We start from the raw sequence: 19,071 nt of genomic DNA, 5'->3' as shown, positions 1-19,071 counted from the left end.
CTATTTTATTTTTAGTGGGGTGACCTGGTTGAGGGTGTAACATTGAGCATTACACCCTGATATAAAGCCCGTGGCTATTTAGAAATGATGGTGGCTCAGGAGCTGAGGAAGTCAGAGTTGGTCTGTGTACGCCCCACAACACGCAGAGCTTCTGCCAAAAACAAAGTTTTGGGTGATTTTTGCATTTTGCAGAACTGCTGCATGTCTACTTTAGAGTTTTCTCACCTACAGAGCCCCACACCCACCACTACTGAACTGCCTGTTTAGGGTTCATTAACATAACAACATCAGCATTCACACCAATGATTGGAGCGAGACTTGGCTGCGTCTACACTAATCCGGATAAATTTGAAAATGGTGTTTTCGTCTAAAAATGCTCCACACTATCGTTTTCAATGGTTTCTGAACAGCTGTTCATCCACACTGAAACGACTGAAAACGCTTACGTTCCTGTATTGCGCATGCGTGAAACGTAAGATGGTTTGACCTGCGTGATTTCCATCTGCTGTTTATTTACTTTTCCGTCGCGGCAAAATGTTGAGAAGCACCAAGTTTTTTAAATGGACTAACAATGAGGTGGTCGTTGCTGCGAGTAACACAAAAGTAGCAAAGTTGCAAAAGCGAGTGAGAATCAAGAATGTGAAGAAATCTGGAGCATGTACAGACTGATATTAATCTTTAAGAGAGCTGTCAGCGTTTTCAAAAAGCTCAAGTTTTCCTTGACCAAAAACGCCGTCTCAGTTTTCAATTTTCTCAGTTTGCGTTTTCAAACGAAGACGTATTAGTGTGGACATGGCCTTAAACATCTGTTGGTATTTACGGTGAAGAAAAACACCCAGCCTCACACACTGCTTTGGCCTTTTTACATCAGGTCTGTATGTCTGTGTTAAAATGTTCCCTCTGCTGTGTTCAGTGCTGGCAGGAAGTGAGAAGTACTTGGCTTTGGAGCAGTGCAAGAGCCTGGTGGTCCTCATGGATGTATCCTTAAAAAACACACAAGAGTGTGACACAGGCAGACGACCTGCGTGATGAGAGTGTTTGGAGTACTCGGTAATATGTCATAACCACAGCATGCAGTTTTTCTCTTTGTGAACATTTCCAAACAATTCCAAATTAGTGTTCATAGTTAAAAAGAGCATAAACCATTTACAATTGGCAGGTAAAAGCAAAAGAAAGAGGGGGAGAGGTGGAGATGTGTTTTTTTCCCTGCCCCATTAAAATAACTCAGCTGTCTGAGCACTGCAACAAGAGACTTTTGATCAAATGAAAATGTTTTTGATTCTAAAAAAAAGCTGTTTTATCACAAAAAGCCTGCCTCCTGTTGGAGTATCATGAGCTGGTTTTACACTTCAGCTCTAATAATATGCAATTATTTATGGCAGGACACCAGCTAGTTTTTATATAGTGAAGTTAATTGACATTAACTACAGCTGGTAGTGATTGAGCACCTTGATTTCAGAGAGCCACACCTGAACAGGGACTTGAACCCTGGACCCTCAGATTAAAAGTCCGATGCTCTACCAACTGAGCTATCCAGGCTCTAATGATCCTTTCACATGTGTGTTATAGGCAAGGAGCCGTGAGACCCCAGTAAAACGTCTGGTGTCCATAACTGAAAATAAGAGCTTTAGATAATGTGTAGAGAGCCACAGCTTTTAGTCACACTCACAGCCAAACCTGTAGAAAAGGATTTCAAAAGAAAATTTGTTTAAAGTTTATCATGTAATCAAAATTTTCTATAAGAAAACTACAGATGAATGAATGACTGTGAGAGCTGCAGGTAATGTCGAGCATTAATATAAGACCAAGATCGTCACAATTTCCCCCCCAAAAAATTGTTTTTGTGCGCAGAAGTCTAATCTGTGATGAATCCAAAGTCGTTTGCTGATAAATTCGTACCCTTCACACATCTGTTACCGGCAGACTCTCAGCAGCCTGTCAGCTCGGTGTCCTCCGAGGCCTGTCGGGATATTTCTGGGTTAATTTCTTTGACCTGAGAATTTTCTCCAGAGCCAAGGCATCGCTCAGCTAAACTGGCCCGAGTTCCAGAGTCTTTGGGACAAGATCAGGAGGTGGACGGTAAGATCATCACCAGCAACATCAACAACACTGCTAACATTGTGGTGGTAGCAGAAGCTGAATGCAACTGGCGATCTCACTCCTTACACGAACTCTCAATTTTTAAGTCTTGTTAAACTCCTCTTTTCAGGAGAGACCAAAATAAATGCAAGAACGTGTCTGAACTAGAGCCACAGAACACGTTTTCATTGGTTCTGTGTGAATTACACTTTAAAAAATATATAAGTGCATAGAAAAATGCTGCAAAATGTATTTAATGAGTTTTTGAAAATGGTCCAAAAGGAACTTTGGGGAGAAAATAACTCATCATTAAGTAAAACCATCACAGCTGTTCACATTAAAACCAACAAATCTACACTTTTTTCTAGCTTCTAGTGTTTGTTATGCAAACTTCAAAATACATATCCATATTAAAATAATACAAATCACTGCAGAGCCCGTGCTGTAGTAGCTGACGTCCGCGCACTGTGTATCTGTAAATGTACAAATAATTGCAGTATTATCCATGTGCCAGACAATATACTGCATTTACTCCATAATACTGTATTACTACCAAAGAGACGGTTGTGGAGGTCACCGTTGAGGCATAATCAGGCACATTTCTGCGACACCATATGTCCAGATATAGTCTAGAATACACTAAAAATAAACATTTAAAACATAAAAACGATTATAACAGACAAACTCAGTCTGGAAACCAACTAATTTGAAAGAAACCAATGCTGAAAATAAAATAACATCTGTAAAACTTTTCCAGCTCTGATTCTGTTGTGATGACATCAGGAAGCACTGTGATGCAATCTGAAGCCTATATTTGTTGCACCGGATAACACTGGACATATTTTACTCTCAGAAAACTGCCACAGAAACATAAAATGATTCAAGCAAAAAGGTGGACAAGTCCAACCAGCAGCATCAAGTTATGTGACACAAAATGTGCCCCACGCCTTCCAGGGTGGGATTACTAAAAGGGAAAGTGTATGTTTGTGCGAATGCAGAGTAGACCATGGATGCTCGCTGCTGTCGCAGTTTTTTTTTCCAACAATATCTTTATTGCGTTTCAAAATTACATACAGAAATTGGAGTACTTCCACAGCAAAGGAAACATCCAGGGCAGCTAAATTATTGTATAACAGTCAATCGCCCTCCCTTGCAAATCAGACACTTATAAGATGTTAGAGAGCAACAGTTAAGTGGAAGTACAAACTATATCACCTGTAAATAATAACTTAGTCAAACAAAGGAAGAGGAAAACACAACCCCCCCCCCCCCCCCCAAAAAAAAAAAAAAAAAAAAAAAATATATATATATATATATTTATATATATATATATATATATACATATATATATATATATATATATATATATATATATATATATATATATATATATATATATATATATATATATATATATATATATATACTAAGCTTCTCTATTTCCAAGGGTTGCTCAACATCAACTCGGTTACACTATTGTGCATGGTTCAAAGTTACAAACTCAAATGTACAATTCACACAGCATTAAAGATCAAGTATAAAAGAGATTAATTTAGGAAACTGCAGAGGACCACCAACATTTACACCCCATCTGCCCCATCCACCATACTGCCAAGATCCATATTTCCCATATATTGCATAAAGGGACCCCAGATGTTTTGAAAAAGTGGTAGTTTCCCCTTGATAATGTAAGTAATTTTTTCCATAGGTAAAGTTGTGGACAATTCCTTAATCCAGTTAATGTATTTTGGTTTACTGGTCTTCCTCCATGAGAGTGCTATGACTCTTTTTGCCAGCAGTAGACATAAGTCCAGGGCGGTAATTACCTTTCTAGACATAAGATGTCCATCAGGATATAACCCTAAAATAAGAAGTTTAGGGTCAAGAGCTAGTTGTGTACCCAATATAATATCCAGAGCTTGTTTAATCTCTTTCCAAAACCGTTGTACTTTATTGCATTCCCAGACACAGTGGAAAAACGTCCCTTTCTCCTCTCCACACCTGAAACACAAGTCTGGGATATCACCATTATACTTATTAAGCTTTTCTGGAGTCACATACGTCCTCATTAGCCAATTATATTGCAATACTTTGAGACGAGTATTGGTAGTTTGTGTTTGTGCTTCAGCACATGCCTCCTCCCAGTCTTCGGAGGATAAGTCCTCCTGTAAATCTTCCCTCCAGGCATTAAGTTTTCCTAAAGAAGATTCAGGGGAACCCTCTACTAACATATTATATAATTTGGAGATTATTCCCCTTCCAAAGCAATCTCTTTTCATTTCCTTTTTCCAAAGTGGAAAACGGAGGGATTGACAAACACTGATTTTGAGATGATCTAATAAAGTTTCTCACTTGTAGATATTTAAATCGATGTTTGCATGGGATATCATACTTGGAAATCAACTCCTCAAATGACATCAAAATCTCACCCTCTGATCCCACGAGATCCCCTATTGTCTTTAAGCCTTTGTCAGCCCACTTCCTAAAACCAGGGTCTGCTCTGCCTGGAGGGAAAAATTGATTACCCCATATTGGGCTAAAGCGTGCGAAAGAGGTGGGTTCACCCAGGTATTTTTTAACCTGATACCAGATTATAATCATATTTCTGACTATAGGATTTTTTGTCTTTTTTTTCAACATTTTGACTTTTGCTGAGTATAGGTACTGGGGAAGGGGAAGAGGTACTGAACTGTTTTCCATATTTGTCCAAGGCGGGGAGGAGTTATCTGTAAAATAATACATCATAGTCCTCAATTGGGCTGCCCAATAGTACCAAAGTGGATTGGGACATTTGAGGCCTCCTCTTTCATACGGTAAGTACAAGAGTGATAAACGGAGCCTTGGTCGTCTATCATTCCACAAAAAACGTACAAAAATTGTCTTCAGGTGTGAAAATAAGTTAGCAGGGGGTGACAATGGGATGTTCTGGAACAGGTACAAAAGTTTGGGCATTATGTTTAATTTAAGAACATTAATTCTCGCTATAAGTGACAAGGGCAAGGGCTTCCATCTATCTAGGGATGAGGTGATTGAGTCTACCATAGGGGTGTAGTTAGCTCCAACAATGTCTCTCAAACATGGCACTATCTTAATCCCCAGATAGGTAAAACAGTCTACCATTTTGAATTGGAAAGAATTTCCAGCACCCTCTCTCTCTTCTGAGTTAAGTATCATTAATGAAGATTTTTCTTTGTTCACTTTATATCCTGATATCCGTCCAAATATGTGTAGTAGATCTAACAAGGCTGGGATAGACTCCTTCAGCTTTTCCAAGAAAAGAATAACATCATCTGCAAATAAAGCAATTCTGTGTTCCTGTTGGTTTACTGATAGACCAGTTATGCTCTTATGGGACCGCACCGCAATGACAAACGGTTCGATTGCTAAAATAAACAATAAAGGGGACAAAGGGCACCCTTGCCTACAGCCCCGTTTAATTTCAAACGGTTTAGATATAATTCCATTTGTCAGTATTTCAGCATATGGCTCATTATATAAAAGTCTAATCCACCGACAGAAATTATCCCCACAGCCAAATCTTTTTAATATTTCAAATAAATAGGGCCACTCAACTCTATCAAAGGCCTTTTCGGCATCTAATGATAGTAGAGCAGTGTCCGGTTTTCCCTCCTGACTATGAAGAATATCCAACACTCTTCTCACATTATGAAATCCCTGTCTACCCGCAATAAACCCATTCTGATCACAGGTAATTAGATCAGGTAAAAATCTCTCCAGTCTTCGAGCCAAAATTTTGCAAAGTATCTTTAGATCCACATTAAGAAGACTTATTGGTCTTAGGTTACCACATTTATTGCACGGTTTACCAGGTTTGGGCAATAAAGTTATCAGGGCTCCTCTTAATGAGACCGGAAGGATTCCCTTTTCAAATGAATCCAAAAACATGTCAAAAAGAGGGGACAGCAGTTTAGTTTTAAATACCCTATAAATTTCTGTCGGCAGCCCATCTGGGCCTGGGGCTTTACCTGTTTTCAAATGGTCTATTGCTATAGATATCTCCTCCTTTGTTATAGGTGTATCAAGATCTGCGCTCATTAGTCCTGAAATGCTGGGCAACTGAAGGGTATCTAAGAAGAGATCTTGCTCTTGTCCCATGTGTGTTATGTCTGAGTTATATAATTTTTCAAAAAAAACCTTAAAAGTTTCATTAATTCCTAGAGGGTCAACAATAACCTGTCCATCACTGTTTTCAACTGAGGCAATGTTTTTCTCATTCTGTAATTGACGGAGGCGCCAGGCTAATAATTTCCCGGGCTTTTCCCCTTGATCATAGAATGTCTGTTTAAGACGCAAAAGATGTGAGGCTGCCTTAGAAGCAGAAAGTTCATTATACTGTGTTCTTAGTAACAGAAGCTTTTGATGGATTCTTGGACAAAAACTTTGAAAATATTCTCCCTCAAGCATCTCAATCTCTGCCTCCAACTTTTTTGTTTTCTGATAAGTTTGCTTTGCTCTATAACTTGTGAAGCTAATAATCTGACCCCTTATGTAGGCCTTAAAAGCTTCCCATCTTGAGCAGGGTGATGTTTCATCCCTATTAGTATCAAAAAAAATGTTTATTTGGTTATCTATGAAAGATATAAATTCTGAGTCTAGGAGCCACTTTTGTTTAAATCTCCACCTAGGGGGATCTCTCTTCAGTCTCAAATCTTCATATATTAACGAGTTTGGCGAATGGTCAGATATTAAAATATTATCATAGTGACAGTCCTTTATTTTATAACTCAAATTGGCAGAAACTAAAAAGTAATCAATACGCGAGTATGATTTATGTGTATGTGAATAGCAGGAGTATTTTAAGACCTTAGGGTTCATATCCCTCCAAATATCCCTCAGATCAAGTTCTTTCATAAAATGTTGAATAGTTTGCCTACTTTTAGGATGAGAGAGATCAATACCTGAGCTCCTATCCAATTCTGGGTTCAACGTACAATTAAAATCCCCTGCTATAATAAGGCTACCAGACAGACATGATACTGTAAGAAAAAGATTATGAAAAAACTTTGGGTCGTCAGTGTTTGGAGCATAGATATTTATCAGGATTATTTTTTCCGTAATAAGTGTGCCCTGTAAAATAACATATCTCCCAGCCTTGTCTTTAATAACCCTTGTCACCTGAAATGGTATAGATTTGTGGATCAAGATCATAACACCTCTTGCCTGAGAAGTGAAGGGCGCAGAATATATACTGCCTTGCCACCTCCTCCTAATCTTCGCCTCTTGACTAGACAACAGGTGCGTTTCCTGTAGCAGCATGATATCAGAGTGCATAGAGTTCAGCCTAGACATTACTTGTTTTACCTTCTCCAGTTTTTGTAGCCCTCTGCAGTTCCAAGAAGAAATTTTAATTCTTATCCCACCAGACATAACATATAACACTGAATGAGCTTCCCAACACATTTGAAATATTAAAGGACAGAGAAACAAATAATACCTGAATGTCAAAAACTACATCCATAACAATGAATACTGAATATGCCCCTTTAACTTGAACTTGGGCACCCATTTCCCTCCCCCTATACATATTGGCACCTGTCTAACAGCTAAAGGTTGTTCCACCCAAAAGTGAGGATCAACCGACTGTGCCTGAACACTTTTCCCTTACCCCACCCCGCTATGCAAACAAAAAACTGGTTATTGAATACGATAAGAAAATCAGGGTACTAATAGTGGCTGTGAGCCTCTGGACCAATAAACAAATAAATATAACAAACTGGCTTTTCTCTCTCTCCCTCTCACTTCTTTTTAAACTTAAAGCTCAGTAATCACCCCTCCATGCCAACACACTGTAGTATGACCATGATTACATCATCTCACCCCGGTCCACTTTCTGACCCCAGAGCCTTCACAAAGTTCTCCGCTTCACCTGGCAGGTGAAAGATGCGGGACTGTCCGTTGTGTGTCACTATCAGTCGCGCAGGAGGAATCATGCCGTACCGGATACCCATGGAGCGAAGCTGTTGTCTCACGGCGTCAAACTCTGTTTTTTGTGCACTCCGGTCGCTAGGTCCTCATAAAATCTCACCGGGCGATTCTTGAAAAGAATCTGTCCCTTTGCCCTGGCAGCTCTTATCACGGTCATTTTATCCTTGTAATTTAGAAACTTCATGATCATAGTCCTTGGTGCAGCGGTATTTGACATATTCTTCTGGCCGACCCGATGCGCTCTCTCCAGCGTCAGAGCGGTTCGTAGCGGCGCCAAGTTCAGAGCCTCCGGTAGCCAGCTTTCCAAAAAAGCGCACGCGTCTTCTCCTTCTGCGTCCTCGGGCAGGTTAACAAGTCTCAAGTTAGATTGTCGCGATCTGGTCTCCAGATCCAGCACTTTGTCCTCGAGGTTTTTGTTGTTATTTTCAAGAGTCCGTATCTTTGCTTCCAAGGTGGTAATGCTATCTTCCGCTGCAGATATCCGGGCCTCCGCCTCGTTGACCCGCTTGGCACACTCATTAACATCCTTCCTCACGGTCTCTATTGCTGACAAAATACCATCAAGTTTGGAGGAAAAATCGGATTTCAAGCTTGCAATAGCCGCCAGTATTACGTCTGAGCCTTCGGCCGTCTCTTCCCTCTCAGTCGGCTCATCATTTCCCTCCTCCACCGCCTGGCTAGCGTTAATATTAGTCTCGCTATCTTCACGGCTAACCCTAGCTTCACAGCTAGCCTCAGAGTTCAACTTAGAAGTGAAGTCAGATAATTTCGATTGAGTCGGTCTACCAATGTTTTTCCCGGGTTTCCTTTGCGAGAGAGGCATCACAGCTGTCCTAGGTGTCGTTCAATGTCTAACAAACGAGTATTATTCAGGATTTTACAGAAAGATAGCGGAGCAGAAGTGGGCACGTCCTTTCAGCCAGCCGCCATTACCGGACCTGCTGTCGCAGTTTTATCAGATTATAACAGAATGTTTGTGTATATGCAGCTTTTCAGGCATTTATTTTTACTGTGTTTAATCTCTCCTCAGGATATCTTCCTCATGCATGACAAGGACAAAACTCAGCGCCTCGAATATCAGGAGGTCATGCCCTCGCTGAAAGCAGCAGGTAGCATTCACAACACTTTTTCATCCTGTGTCATTTAACCGCTGAGGGTCTCCATCGGTCGGTAAAAATCCGACCAGCAGAGGGAGCCAAACACCTTTTTCGCTCAACGTGTGATCCTAAAAGGGTCACATGTTTGGTCACATGTGTAACTAAAGTCCTGTGTTTCCCAAGTCGTCACATTAGTCAAACATTTTTGCACCATTGAAGTTAAATTAATTAATAAGCAGACCGTTTTGACTACATGAAATGAAAAAGATGTGCAGTTTGTGTGGAGAACTTTTTTTTCTGAAGTCATTAAAATCACAAAACACAAACGTTTTGGTTCATCACTCATACGTCACTCAGACGGGAGCTGCCTAATGGACTGGCTGGGATCAGGGAAACGAGTGTGCGGTCATATATGTCACCTGTGCACATGTGGAGTTTATTGCAATAAAAACAGGTATCCCACCCAGTGCTTCTGCACCTGCGTTTTACCCCCACCTCTGCTCCATCTGTCCCTGCTGCAGGCATCCGGGTGGACGAGTTGGTGATGCAGCTGGTTGGACTGAGATACACGGAGCCGGACATGACCATCAGTTACCCCGGCTTCCTGTACCTGCTGATGAAACTGGAGAGCATGATCCGTAAGAGGGGGTGATGCGGGGCGGGGTGGGGGTGCAAGCATTGTTACAGCTTTCTGTCTTTCAGAGGAGATGAATGGTATAAATTAGAAACAGCAAGTGGTTTTAATCACCATATTTGCTGGTAAATGACACCACAAGGCCACGAGAGAAAGAAGCAGAGGATGACAGAGGAGCGAGAGAGAGAACGGATGAGGTGACAGAGGAGGCGTGGGAAAAAAGGGAGGAGAAACAAGAGGAAGAGAGACGACGAGGAGAGAGATGTTTTCATAAGCTGGAACAGAAAAGACTGATTCTTTTTATTACTGAGCAGGAAAACCGTTCAAGCCTGTCGTATTAACAGTTACTTACTCCCCCAAAAAATAAAATTCACGTCTACTTTTCACGTTTAGCTTAAATTGCCCATAATAACCCTGTTTGTTGTGTCATTATACACAAGCTCGTTTTGCCCAGAATCAGTCATGTGATGTTTTAATTTGAACTAAAAGTCAAAGTTAAAACATCACATGACAGGAATGTTTGGAAAGCCTCTATAAGCCAACTCAGCAGCTCATTCGTGATTCTCTGAACTGTTTTGATGCAGACGACAAACATTAGCTGTGTCTCAATATCGTCTTTTCGTCCTCTTGCAGACAAATTTCAGGCATACGACGTGATGGGAACGGGAGCAGTAACCATCAGCTACAGACAGGTATGAATATAGTGTAACGTTAGAGCTGAAGAGTGAACTTAGCGATCCTTTAAATGTGAGAGTCCTGTCACTTCATGTCTCACGGTTGTAAAAACAGAACAAAATGAAACAGGAATCTCGGGGCGCGCAGCGGTTTGTGAGGCTGAAACTCACTTGTTTGGACCTGTACAGTGGGTGAGAGGTTGTTCTCATGAAATGTCATCTGGTAAAGTCTGACTCTTCAAATATCATTACAACATAACCTCAGGCTTCTTTAGGCAACCAATGCATATTAAGGCTACGAGTACGTGTGAAACTGCTTTCAGCTTTGCAGTTTTCACTGTATGAAATGCCATGAAAAGTAACAGTTAAAGGGAATTGTGGAAGATCTGGAAGTGCAAGAAAACTTCAAGATGAAAGTGAACGTCTCCTGGGCAGGAAGGCAAAGATAAACACCCACATAACTGTAGAGAACCTGCAGGGAGCTTTAGCTAGCAGTCGAGCAGTGACATCCCAAGTAATTGTGAGCCAGTTTCTGTAAGCAGGGGTGATCAGAAGGAAACCCTGTTGCACGTCTACAGAAATGTGCAGCATTTGATCCAGAGAACACATAAAGAACACTTCATCAAGTCTTAAACGTACAGCCGTAAATGTTCAGCTCTGTGAATGTGTGAGAGTCAGCAAGCATGTCCGTCCAAATCAGAAATGCAAACCTGACCAAAAAAACAAAACAAACTGTGAATAAAGTGAAAGGATGCTTGCTGAACTTAAATGGGCTGCTTGTAGAAGGCAGACTGAAGTATCTCAGAAAGGTCTCATAAACAGTGCACACAGAGCTGCTGTGGAGTCACGCACAGGTTTGGGTTTGTGCTTCTTGCAATGGACACAGTAGAGAGCGCACAGTTAGTATGATGGCAGCTTTAATGTCAATAATGATATATCACTTCTTCTGCCCTCTGATTGGTTCCAGTGGCTCCACATGACCATGTACAACTGAACTGAACTGCTCTACCCAGACACCCTCACCTGGATCACCTCAGTTTCGTTTTTCCTGCTCTTTTTTCATTTTTGTACGTTTGTGTAGTTCTGTGCCAAAAATGTTTATTGCAGAAACAGAAACATATGGCAAACAGAAAAGTGAATATTTCTGAAGCTGTTTTTCTTTCCTCACACACTCAAACAATAGCAATGGAAACGACCTTAAGAACTCTCCTGAGTCGTGCAAACAGCCAAAGTCAAAGGTCAAGGCAGGATGTGCTGCTGTGAGGAAGTTTATGATGAAACTTCAGTGACTTCACCTTCATTGTCCTCTCAGTCTGACATCATTTCTCAACATGCCTCTAAATGAGAGACAATAAACACAGAGCCTCTTTTACTTTGTTCAAAACCACAGAAGACTGTTTGCCTGTGTCCCAACACCGATCATCATACCTAAAATAATCAATAAAATATGCTGTCCTCCTGATCAACATGCATTTTTGTTCAGACTCATTTAATTTACACTCAAAATCTAAGTGTGTGTGCGTGCATTCATGTATGTGTGTATGTTTGTTAACTTGTCTTTTGTGTTTCATTGTAAAATTTTAGGTTTTTATCTTGTGAGTTTGAGTATACTGATGTGTGCTATATTAAGAAAATTGTCATAATTTATGTGGAGTAAACAAAAGTTTTGGTTTGAGATTAGACAAAAAAAATCTGTTAAAACATTTCAGTGTGTTGTAATTACGTTCAGATCAGTTTTATTTACACCAGTTGACTCAAGGTGCTAATTCAAGTGGTTTCCAAGGAAACCGGTCTCCTGCACCTCCTCTGAGCTGCATTTTTAGCCCATGATAGATGACTTTGTAGCCAAAAAAGAAAGAAAAAGGCAATGTTTATAACATGCAGTTGTGACATGTAAGTACATGATGAGTTAAGAAGCTCAGTGCATCACTGTGCGTCGGCAGCCTACGGCAGCATAACTATGGAGGGTTCAGGGTCACCTGATCCAGCTGTAACTACAAGCTTTAAGATAGCTAGAGAGAATATGGTCATCTCAGGTACACAGCCATTCAAATCTGCTGTTCACAATGGACAGTCAATCAGAGCAAAGCTATCTTAAAAGAATAAAGGCATGCAAAGCTACTCTACTGGTGTCTTTTAATTTTATGCAAGTCTTTCCCTCAGCCAGACCAGACTTATCTCCTTGTTGCCTGGTTATGTGAATGTGCCGTACGGTGACCGTAGCCATGGGAGATCTTCTGAGAAATGACCCTCTGTCCTCTGCTCATGGCTGGAATGTGTAAATATCCGTCTTCCAGCATCATTCGTCAAAGTGAGAGCAGTCAGAGATGCACATACCAGCGGGTCTGTGCGTGTGTGTTTGTGTGCTTCCTGCATTTTTAGAACTGCATGTCACGCTCATAGATCCACGCTCTTCAGTGGAAGCTGCTCAAATGATTTTTTTCTTTTGTGCCTGATTTCACAGCAACATATTTATACGGAAATAAAAACAATCATCAGTTCAACATAATAAAGGTGCGTGTGTTCCCCCGTGTTTGTTTTTCCATAAAACACCACACATGTCCTGAAGAAACAAGAACACTATATGCTTAAAAGGTTCAGTTTTCAGTTGTTATTACACTCTGAAATCCGACAGTAGAAGTAATAAAGGTTTTTTTAAAGAGACTCATTAGTTCAGCTTTCTGTTTTAGCTCGATGTGGTTTCCAGTTTCTGGCTCTTTCCTCCTGATGTTTTTTGGATGAACCCTTGACCAACCAGTCTGTCCTACTCTGGTTGTTTTTTTCCACTGAGATAATTGGGTTGGATCATGTTTATTGTTTTTTTTTTGTTGATGAGTGAGTATAGGGGTGGGATTTAATAAGTTTTCTTCGTCCCACTCCTTTTTCAGGCAAGTTTTGTTTTTTGTTTTGTGTATTTTATGTTCAATATAGGTATTTGTTGTGCCTGAAAATGAATAAAAATAAAAACATTAAAAAAAAAGTGTGGCTTCCTGCATGAGAAATGTCTGAATGCTTGAATTCAATTCAATTTTATTTATATAGCGCCAAATCACAACATAAGTCGCCTCAAGGCGCTTCATAGATACAGAGAAAAACCCAACAATCATATGACCCCCTATGAGCAAGCACTTTGGCAACAGTGGGAAGGAAAAACTCCCTTTTAACAGGAAGAAACCTCCGGCAGAACCAGGCTCAGGGAGGGGCGGGGCCATCTGCTGCGACCGGTTGGGGTGAGAGAAGGAAGACAGGATAAAGACATGCTGTGGAAGAGAGACAGAGGTTAATAACATATATGATTCAATGCAGAGAGGTCTGTTAACACATAGTGAGTGAGAAAGGTGACTGGAAAGGAAAACCTCAATGCATCATGGGAATCCCCGGCAGCCTACGTCTATTGCAGCATAACCAAGGGAGGATTCAGGGTCACCTGGTCCAGCCCTAACTATATGCTTTAGCAAAAAGGAAAGTTTTAAGCCTAATCTTGAAAGTAGAGATAGTGTCTGTCTCCTGAATCCAAACTGGAAGCTGGTTCCACAGAAGAGGGGCCTGAAAACTGAAGGCTCTGCCTCCCATTCTACTTTTAAATACTCTAGGAACAACAAGTAGGCCTGCAGAGCGAGAGCCAAGTGCTCTAATAGGGTGATATGGTACTACAAGGTCATTAAGATAAGATGGGGCCTGATTATTTAAGACCTTGTATGTGAGGAGCAGGATTTTGAATTCAATTCTGGATTTAACAGGAAGCCAATGAAGGGAAGCCAAAACAGGAGAAATCTGCTCTCTCTTTCTAGTCCCTGTCAGGACTCTTGCTGCAGCATTTTGGATTAGCTGAAGGCTTTTCAGTGAGTTTTTTGGACATCCTGATAATAATGAATTACAGTCGTCCAGCCTGGAAGTAATAAATGCATGAACTAGTTTTTCAGCGTCACTCTGAGACAGGATATTTCTAACTTTAGAGATGTTGCACAAATGGAAGAACGTAGTCTTACATATTTGTTTAATATGTGCGTTGAAGCTTTCCCAACTGAGAGAAGTGACCCTGACGTATCTGCATCCAAAATAAGAGTTGGTGGAATTCAGCATTCCCTTTATTACCTCATTCAGCAATGAAGACAATGAACCATTGAAGTGTGATCCTATAGTTATAACAGTTTTCCAAGCAGATGCTCTGTTCTGCAACATTACACTGCTGCATTAAAATGTATAAAAACCATATTGTTATGATGTTGATGCGCCGTGAATAAAGATTAAAAAGCTGAACATAGCATCAAGTCACACAAATCCTAAATAAAGGCAGGATGTAGACTGAACCACCTTTCAGGAGGAAGAGAGAGAGAGTGTACATTTTTCTTCTGTTTGTGTGTCGTGTGTTATTTTTTATTCCTGCTCTTTTTGCTGCTGTAATGCTTTGAATTTCCCAACTATGGGACTGATAAAGGCTATCTTGTCTTACTTTATCTTTACATTTCCAACCTAATGAACGAGCATTTCCCATCTGCTGTTTTCTTCGTATGACCTGCATGAAGCAACATGGTAAAACCTTTTTGTTGTAGTCCATCCTCAGGTCCTTGCAGTTACCAACATTATTAAATAGTCTTCATTAAACTGCCCTTCATGCTTTTTGTTGACCTCATGATTTTTTTTCTACTTAGGTCAGGAAAAGACAAAAGAGTTTTTTATTATTATTATTAATTGACCACAGTTGTGGTTTTCGGGGCTTTTTTTTCAAGTTATTTCCCATTTTATTTTCTACTTTCTGTTCTCTTTATTCCTCTCTCGGTTTCACTTCCTGTCCTTTTCAGCTTTCCCTCTTGATATTGTGGCATTTCCCACATGATCTAAGAGAACAAGCTGGCAAATTTTCTCTACCCATAAAGGAAACATTTAATACTTTCATTTATCCTTCAGAAACATTCATATTCAAAATGTGTGATTTTATTCCCTAGACAGGAGTGCTATTATGGAATATGACTGTTAAATGTAAGCAGCAATTAAATCTGTCAGAGAAATGCAGTGAAGTGCAATATAATAGATGTAGAAAGTGACAGGTACAAGTTTATATCTTCATGAATCACCGAAGTTCTCAGGCGCCTTAAGTGTATTTAAATAAGCAGTGCATTCTCTGTCTTGGCTCAGCTTCCCAAGATGCAGCACATCTCTCTGGAAAAGATGGAGGGGAAACAAATGAATTTTATTTTTCTATAGCTCATGTTTGATAGTTGGCATCTGAACTGTTTCACTGAGATTTGAATGCAAAATGTTGTCAGTATTTGTATATTTACACGACAAAAGAAATATTATTGGAAGATACACAAGCAGGGAATGTGCAGAGCATTACATCATCAACTCATGCGTTAGCCTCACCGGCTATCCGGGACTTCACAAGTGGCCTGCTGATGATGACTGAAGACACAGACTGTACTTGCAGCACTGAGCTGTGAGCAGCACCATAATGCCCCACATGAAAACATCAGAGGTGGAGCATTGTCCCACTGCAGTCTCTGCTGTATGTGCTGCTCTGGACCGCTGTGACACTAATCAAGAAGGACAGCCTGAGCGTGACCTACTTCTGTAGGTGGCTCCTGCAGGCAGGACAGTCACCCTGAAAACAGCCTGAACCGCCTCCTGCCAGATGGAGGCGATGATACCGCAGCTCAGGCTTTCCTGTTTTATGATGCCAGTCCTCTGGGTCAGTGCTTCTCAGATGGGTTGGATCATGACCACTTTATGATCACAAGCTGCACAAGAATCAGCAGCAAAAGATTTGCTTTCATTTTCTGAGCTGTTTCTTTATCAGAGGAAGCTGTGACGTCTGTCATTGCTTCATAATTTACTACATTTATAAGCAATAGGCTTGTATAGCAGTATTCCTTCTTGGTCTCCAAGTAAGAATCCTCTGGCCAGGCAGCATTATGTTGTCTGTCCATGTTATTAATTTAACGGATTATTACAGCTTGTTTCAGTCTACTGTGTCTTCCTGCTGCACAACAAGTGTGAGCTCTCCAAAATACAAGGGCCACCTATAAATGAATGAACCATTAGGCGTTGATGAATATTCCGGTGATTAGGCCAGCTGGCCACCATTCCCCAGCAGTGATCTCTAACAACCGTTCCAACGTGTCCATCCCAGACAGCTCGTTCCTGTTTTTTTGCTTTCAGCCAGACTGAAAATTAGCTTTTTGGAAGCTGCAGGAAGCTCACACCAGCTGACCTGATAGCCAGTGTTTTGTCTGTGACTCCACATTTCCTTAAATCTGAACAATGAAGGTGAAGAGTGCAAAGATAGCACAGAGATACAACAGACCCCTATGCCATGTTGAAACTAATCAGGTTCATATCTTGAGTGAGGCTTTTTTGTGGATCTTTGCCCACCTCAGAGTCACAGGATTTCTTCTACGCTGCTCTTTAAAACTTTGTTCATTCCAGCTCCTAAATCTGATGCAGTTCTGCATCAGCTGCAATCACAGCAGCAACTTCAGAACACAAACACTGTTTTCAGCATCGCCACTGTCATCCGAGACCTTTAATATCTGTCCGCTGAGCAGGCACACTGATGACATCAAGCCTGCAGAGAGGCCTGTACAGGCAGATCTCTATTTTTCCTTGTGTTCTGATTCTTTCTGACCAAATATGTGGATCAGAAGTTTAGGACTAAAATGAAATATTTACTTTTTTATGGATCAAAGACTTTTGGAATAACAATAATATAATAGTGTAACATACTTTCTCATATGTGGGACAGTTGCAGTCGTCAGTATCATCAGAGTTCTCATCAGTCATGCTAATTACTTCTGATACTAAGAATACCCAAAGTTACTGCTAACAGTATCATTACACCGAGCTTGGTTGTGATCCCAGTGATATATTGCCAGGACAATATTACTTATTTGAATTACAGTTGTAAAAGTCAGTAGGAGTCACCTGAGGGGAACCTGTGACAGCCCTGGACCCCCAGGGGTGCCCATAGCCCCCAGTATGATTGTGAAATGATGGATTCTGTATCATGAGCATGAGTTTGGCTTCTAAATAAAATCAAATAAAATGCAATGTCCTGACTGTGGTGACCCTGTTGATTTTGATTGTGTGATCCAAATACAATCACACACTTATTCCTGCTCTTAAAAAACAAACAAACAAACAAACAAACAAACAAACAAACAAAACAAAAAAACCCCACCCAAAACCCAATAATTTAAAGTGTCTAAATTTATATTGTGAATCCGAAATGTGGGCGAAGCAGTCGTGATAAAGGACCATCAGTCACAGATCCCATCATGGCGAGGATCTGTTTTTTTTTTTTGCTTTCGCTTGTAAATACTTCGGATATTTCAAATTTATAAAGCTTCATTGTTTCAGCAGCTCACGTTCAAATGCTGTATTGAATATTCATGAGAGTTGTCTTGGCCTATTGGAGGACAAGTGTGTCAGGTCTCTGCAGATTCATAGCGGGAAACCGGCGATGGTACTTTCAAAATAAAATAAAATAGCTATAGAAAGAAAGATCACGCTGGCTTTTGGACTTTATTTAGATTCCATTTAAATTAATCTCTAGCTGTAAAAGTTTGAATGAACACTGGAGGGTTTTTCTACCTGCATTAACGGGATTGTACTACTGTAATACTTCACTACCAGTGGAAAGTAGGTGAGACTTTTTTTTCTGTTTTTGGTAAGATTCCCTATTTATATGTGTTTTCTCAGTTACACACAGTTCACAGGGTTTGGGGTTTTATTGACATATACCACTTCAAAAATTGAAGTTAAACCTGTTTGGAAAACAAAATCGAGAGCTTTTTACAGCATAAATGTGAAGCCAAATGAAACTTAATTTGAAATATAAACATTTCTGGCTTCTGTGCTGATTTAGTGTCTGTTAACAACAAAACTTGACTTACCTGCTTAAATAAAGGTCACGCTGACTTTCTGCACCCCTAGTGGTATCAATTTGTATTACACTAATGTGTAGCCTAGCTTATACCAACTTCCTTTAATATCAAAAACACAAAACAAAGATGTTTATGAAATAAAGTCATAGCAGTTGTTTCTTCACATTATCTTAATAGCTTGAGCTAATCTTGGAAGGTTTTTAAGTCATTTTAAACACAGCAAATACATTTTAGCACCCTTAAGTCCCAAAGTGGCCTGACAGTTTTCAGCAAAGAAAATCTCCAAAATTTACAAGATCACATCCTGGGCCATCTGATCTCAGGAATTCGCATGATAAGGTGGGGCCAGGTTTCACAATGAACTCACCCGAAACTCTGGCTGATTGGGACCCACACCCAGTTTCACACCTTGGCTCAGGCGATTAGAGGATCATCGGGGGTCCTTTTGTCCCTCTGTGGGGGGTTACTCCCACTGGGTTTAAATCTGGGACTCTCCACCATTTGGCCCTTAGAACTGAAGAAGCTTCTCGGATGAGAGGTGCAACGTCTTCAAGTAACTTAAAGAAGTCCAGACGTTTTTCTTTGCAAGCTCCTTTGACTACGATGACCTGGATGACTGAAAACCTTCACAGACAAGATTGCAGAATCTTCAAGTAACACATTCATTACTTTCAATTGACTCAAAACTTTAAAAATAACTTAACTGTGTTTTATATTTACAAATGAAAAAGTTTAGAGCAAGGTGCACACTAAAAGTG

The 19,071-nt window shown here is 40.4% G+C and overlaps 1 protein-coding gene and 1 non-coding gene across 3 annotated transcripts in view; one reads left to right on the top strand and one right to left on the bottom strand.

Annotated features, from left to right (window-relative positions):
* zgc:85932 (calpain-9) overlaps positions 1–12,552 on the top strand; it is a 30,474-nt gene extending 17,922 nt beyond the window's left edge. For both annotated transcript variants that reach the window (XM_024805001.2, XM_024805000.2), the window contains exons 15-20: positions 914–978; positions 2,011–2,079; positions 9,056–9,134; positions 9,644–9,760; positions 10,390–10,448; positions 11,398–12,552. In XM_024805001.2, the coding sequence (XP_024660769.1) occupies positions 914–978; positions 2,011–2,079; positions 9,056–9,134; positions 9,644–9,760; positions 10,390–10,448; positions 11,398–11,424 (416 nt within the window). In that variant the 3' untranslated portion in view covers positions 11,425–12,552. The remainder of the gene's footprint in view (positions 1–913; positions 979–2,010; positions 2,080–9,055; positions 9,135–9,643; positions 9,761–10,389; positions 10,449–11,397) is intronic.
* trnak-uuu (transfer RNA lysine (anticodon UUU)) lies at positions 1,467–1,539 on the bottom strand. Its single transcript has one exon. It is a non-coding gene; the product is annotated as a tRNA-Lys (tRNA).
* Positions 12,553–19,071: the final 6,519 nt, after the last annotated feature.

This window comes from Maylandia zebra, linkage group LG14 (genome assembly GCF_041146795.1).
Source record: "Maylandia zebra isolate NMK-2024a linkage group LG14, Mzebra_GT3a, whole genome shotgun sequence".
NCBI classification, from domain to species: domain Eukaryota; kingdom Metazoa; phylum Chordata; class Actinopteri; order Cichliformes; family Cichlidae; genus Maylandia; species Maylandia zebra.
This window is presented reverse-complemented; position numbering and strand designations above follow the sequence as displayed.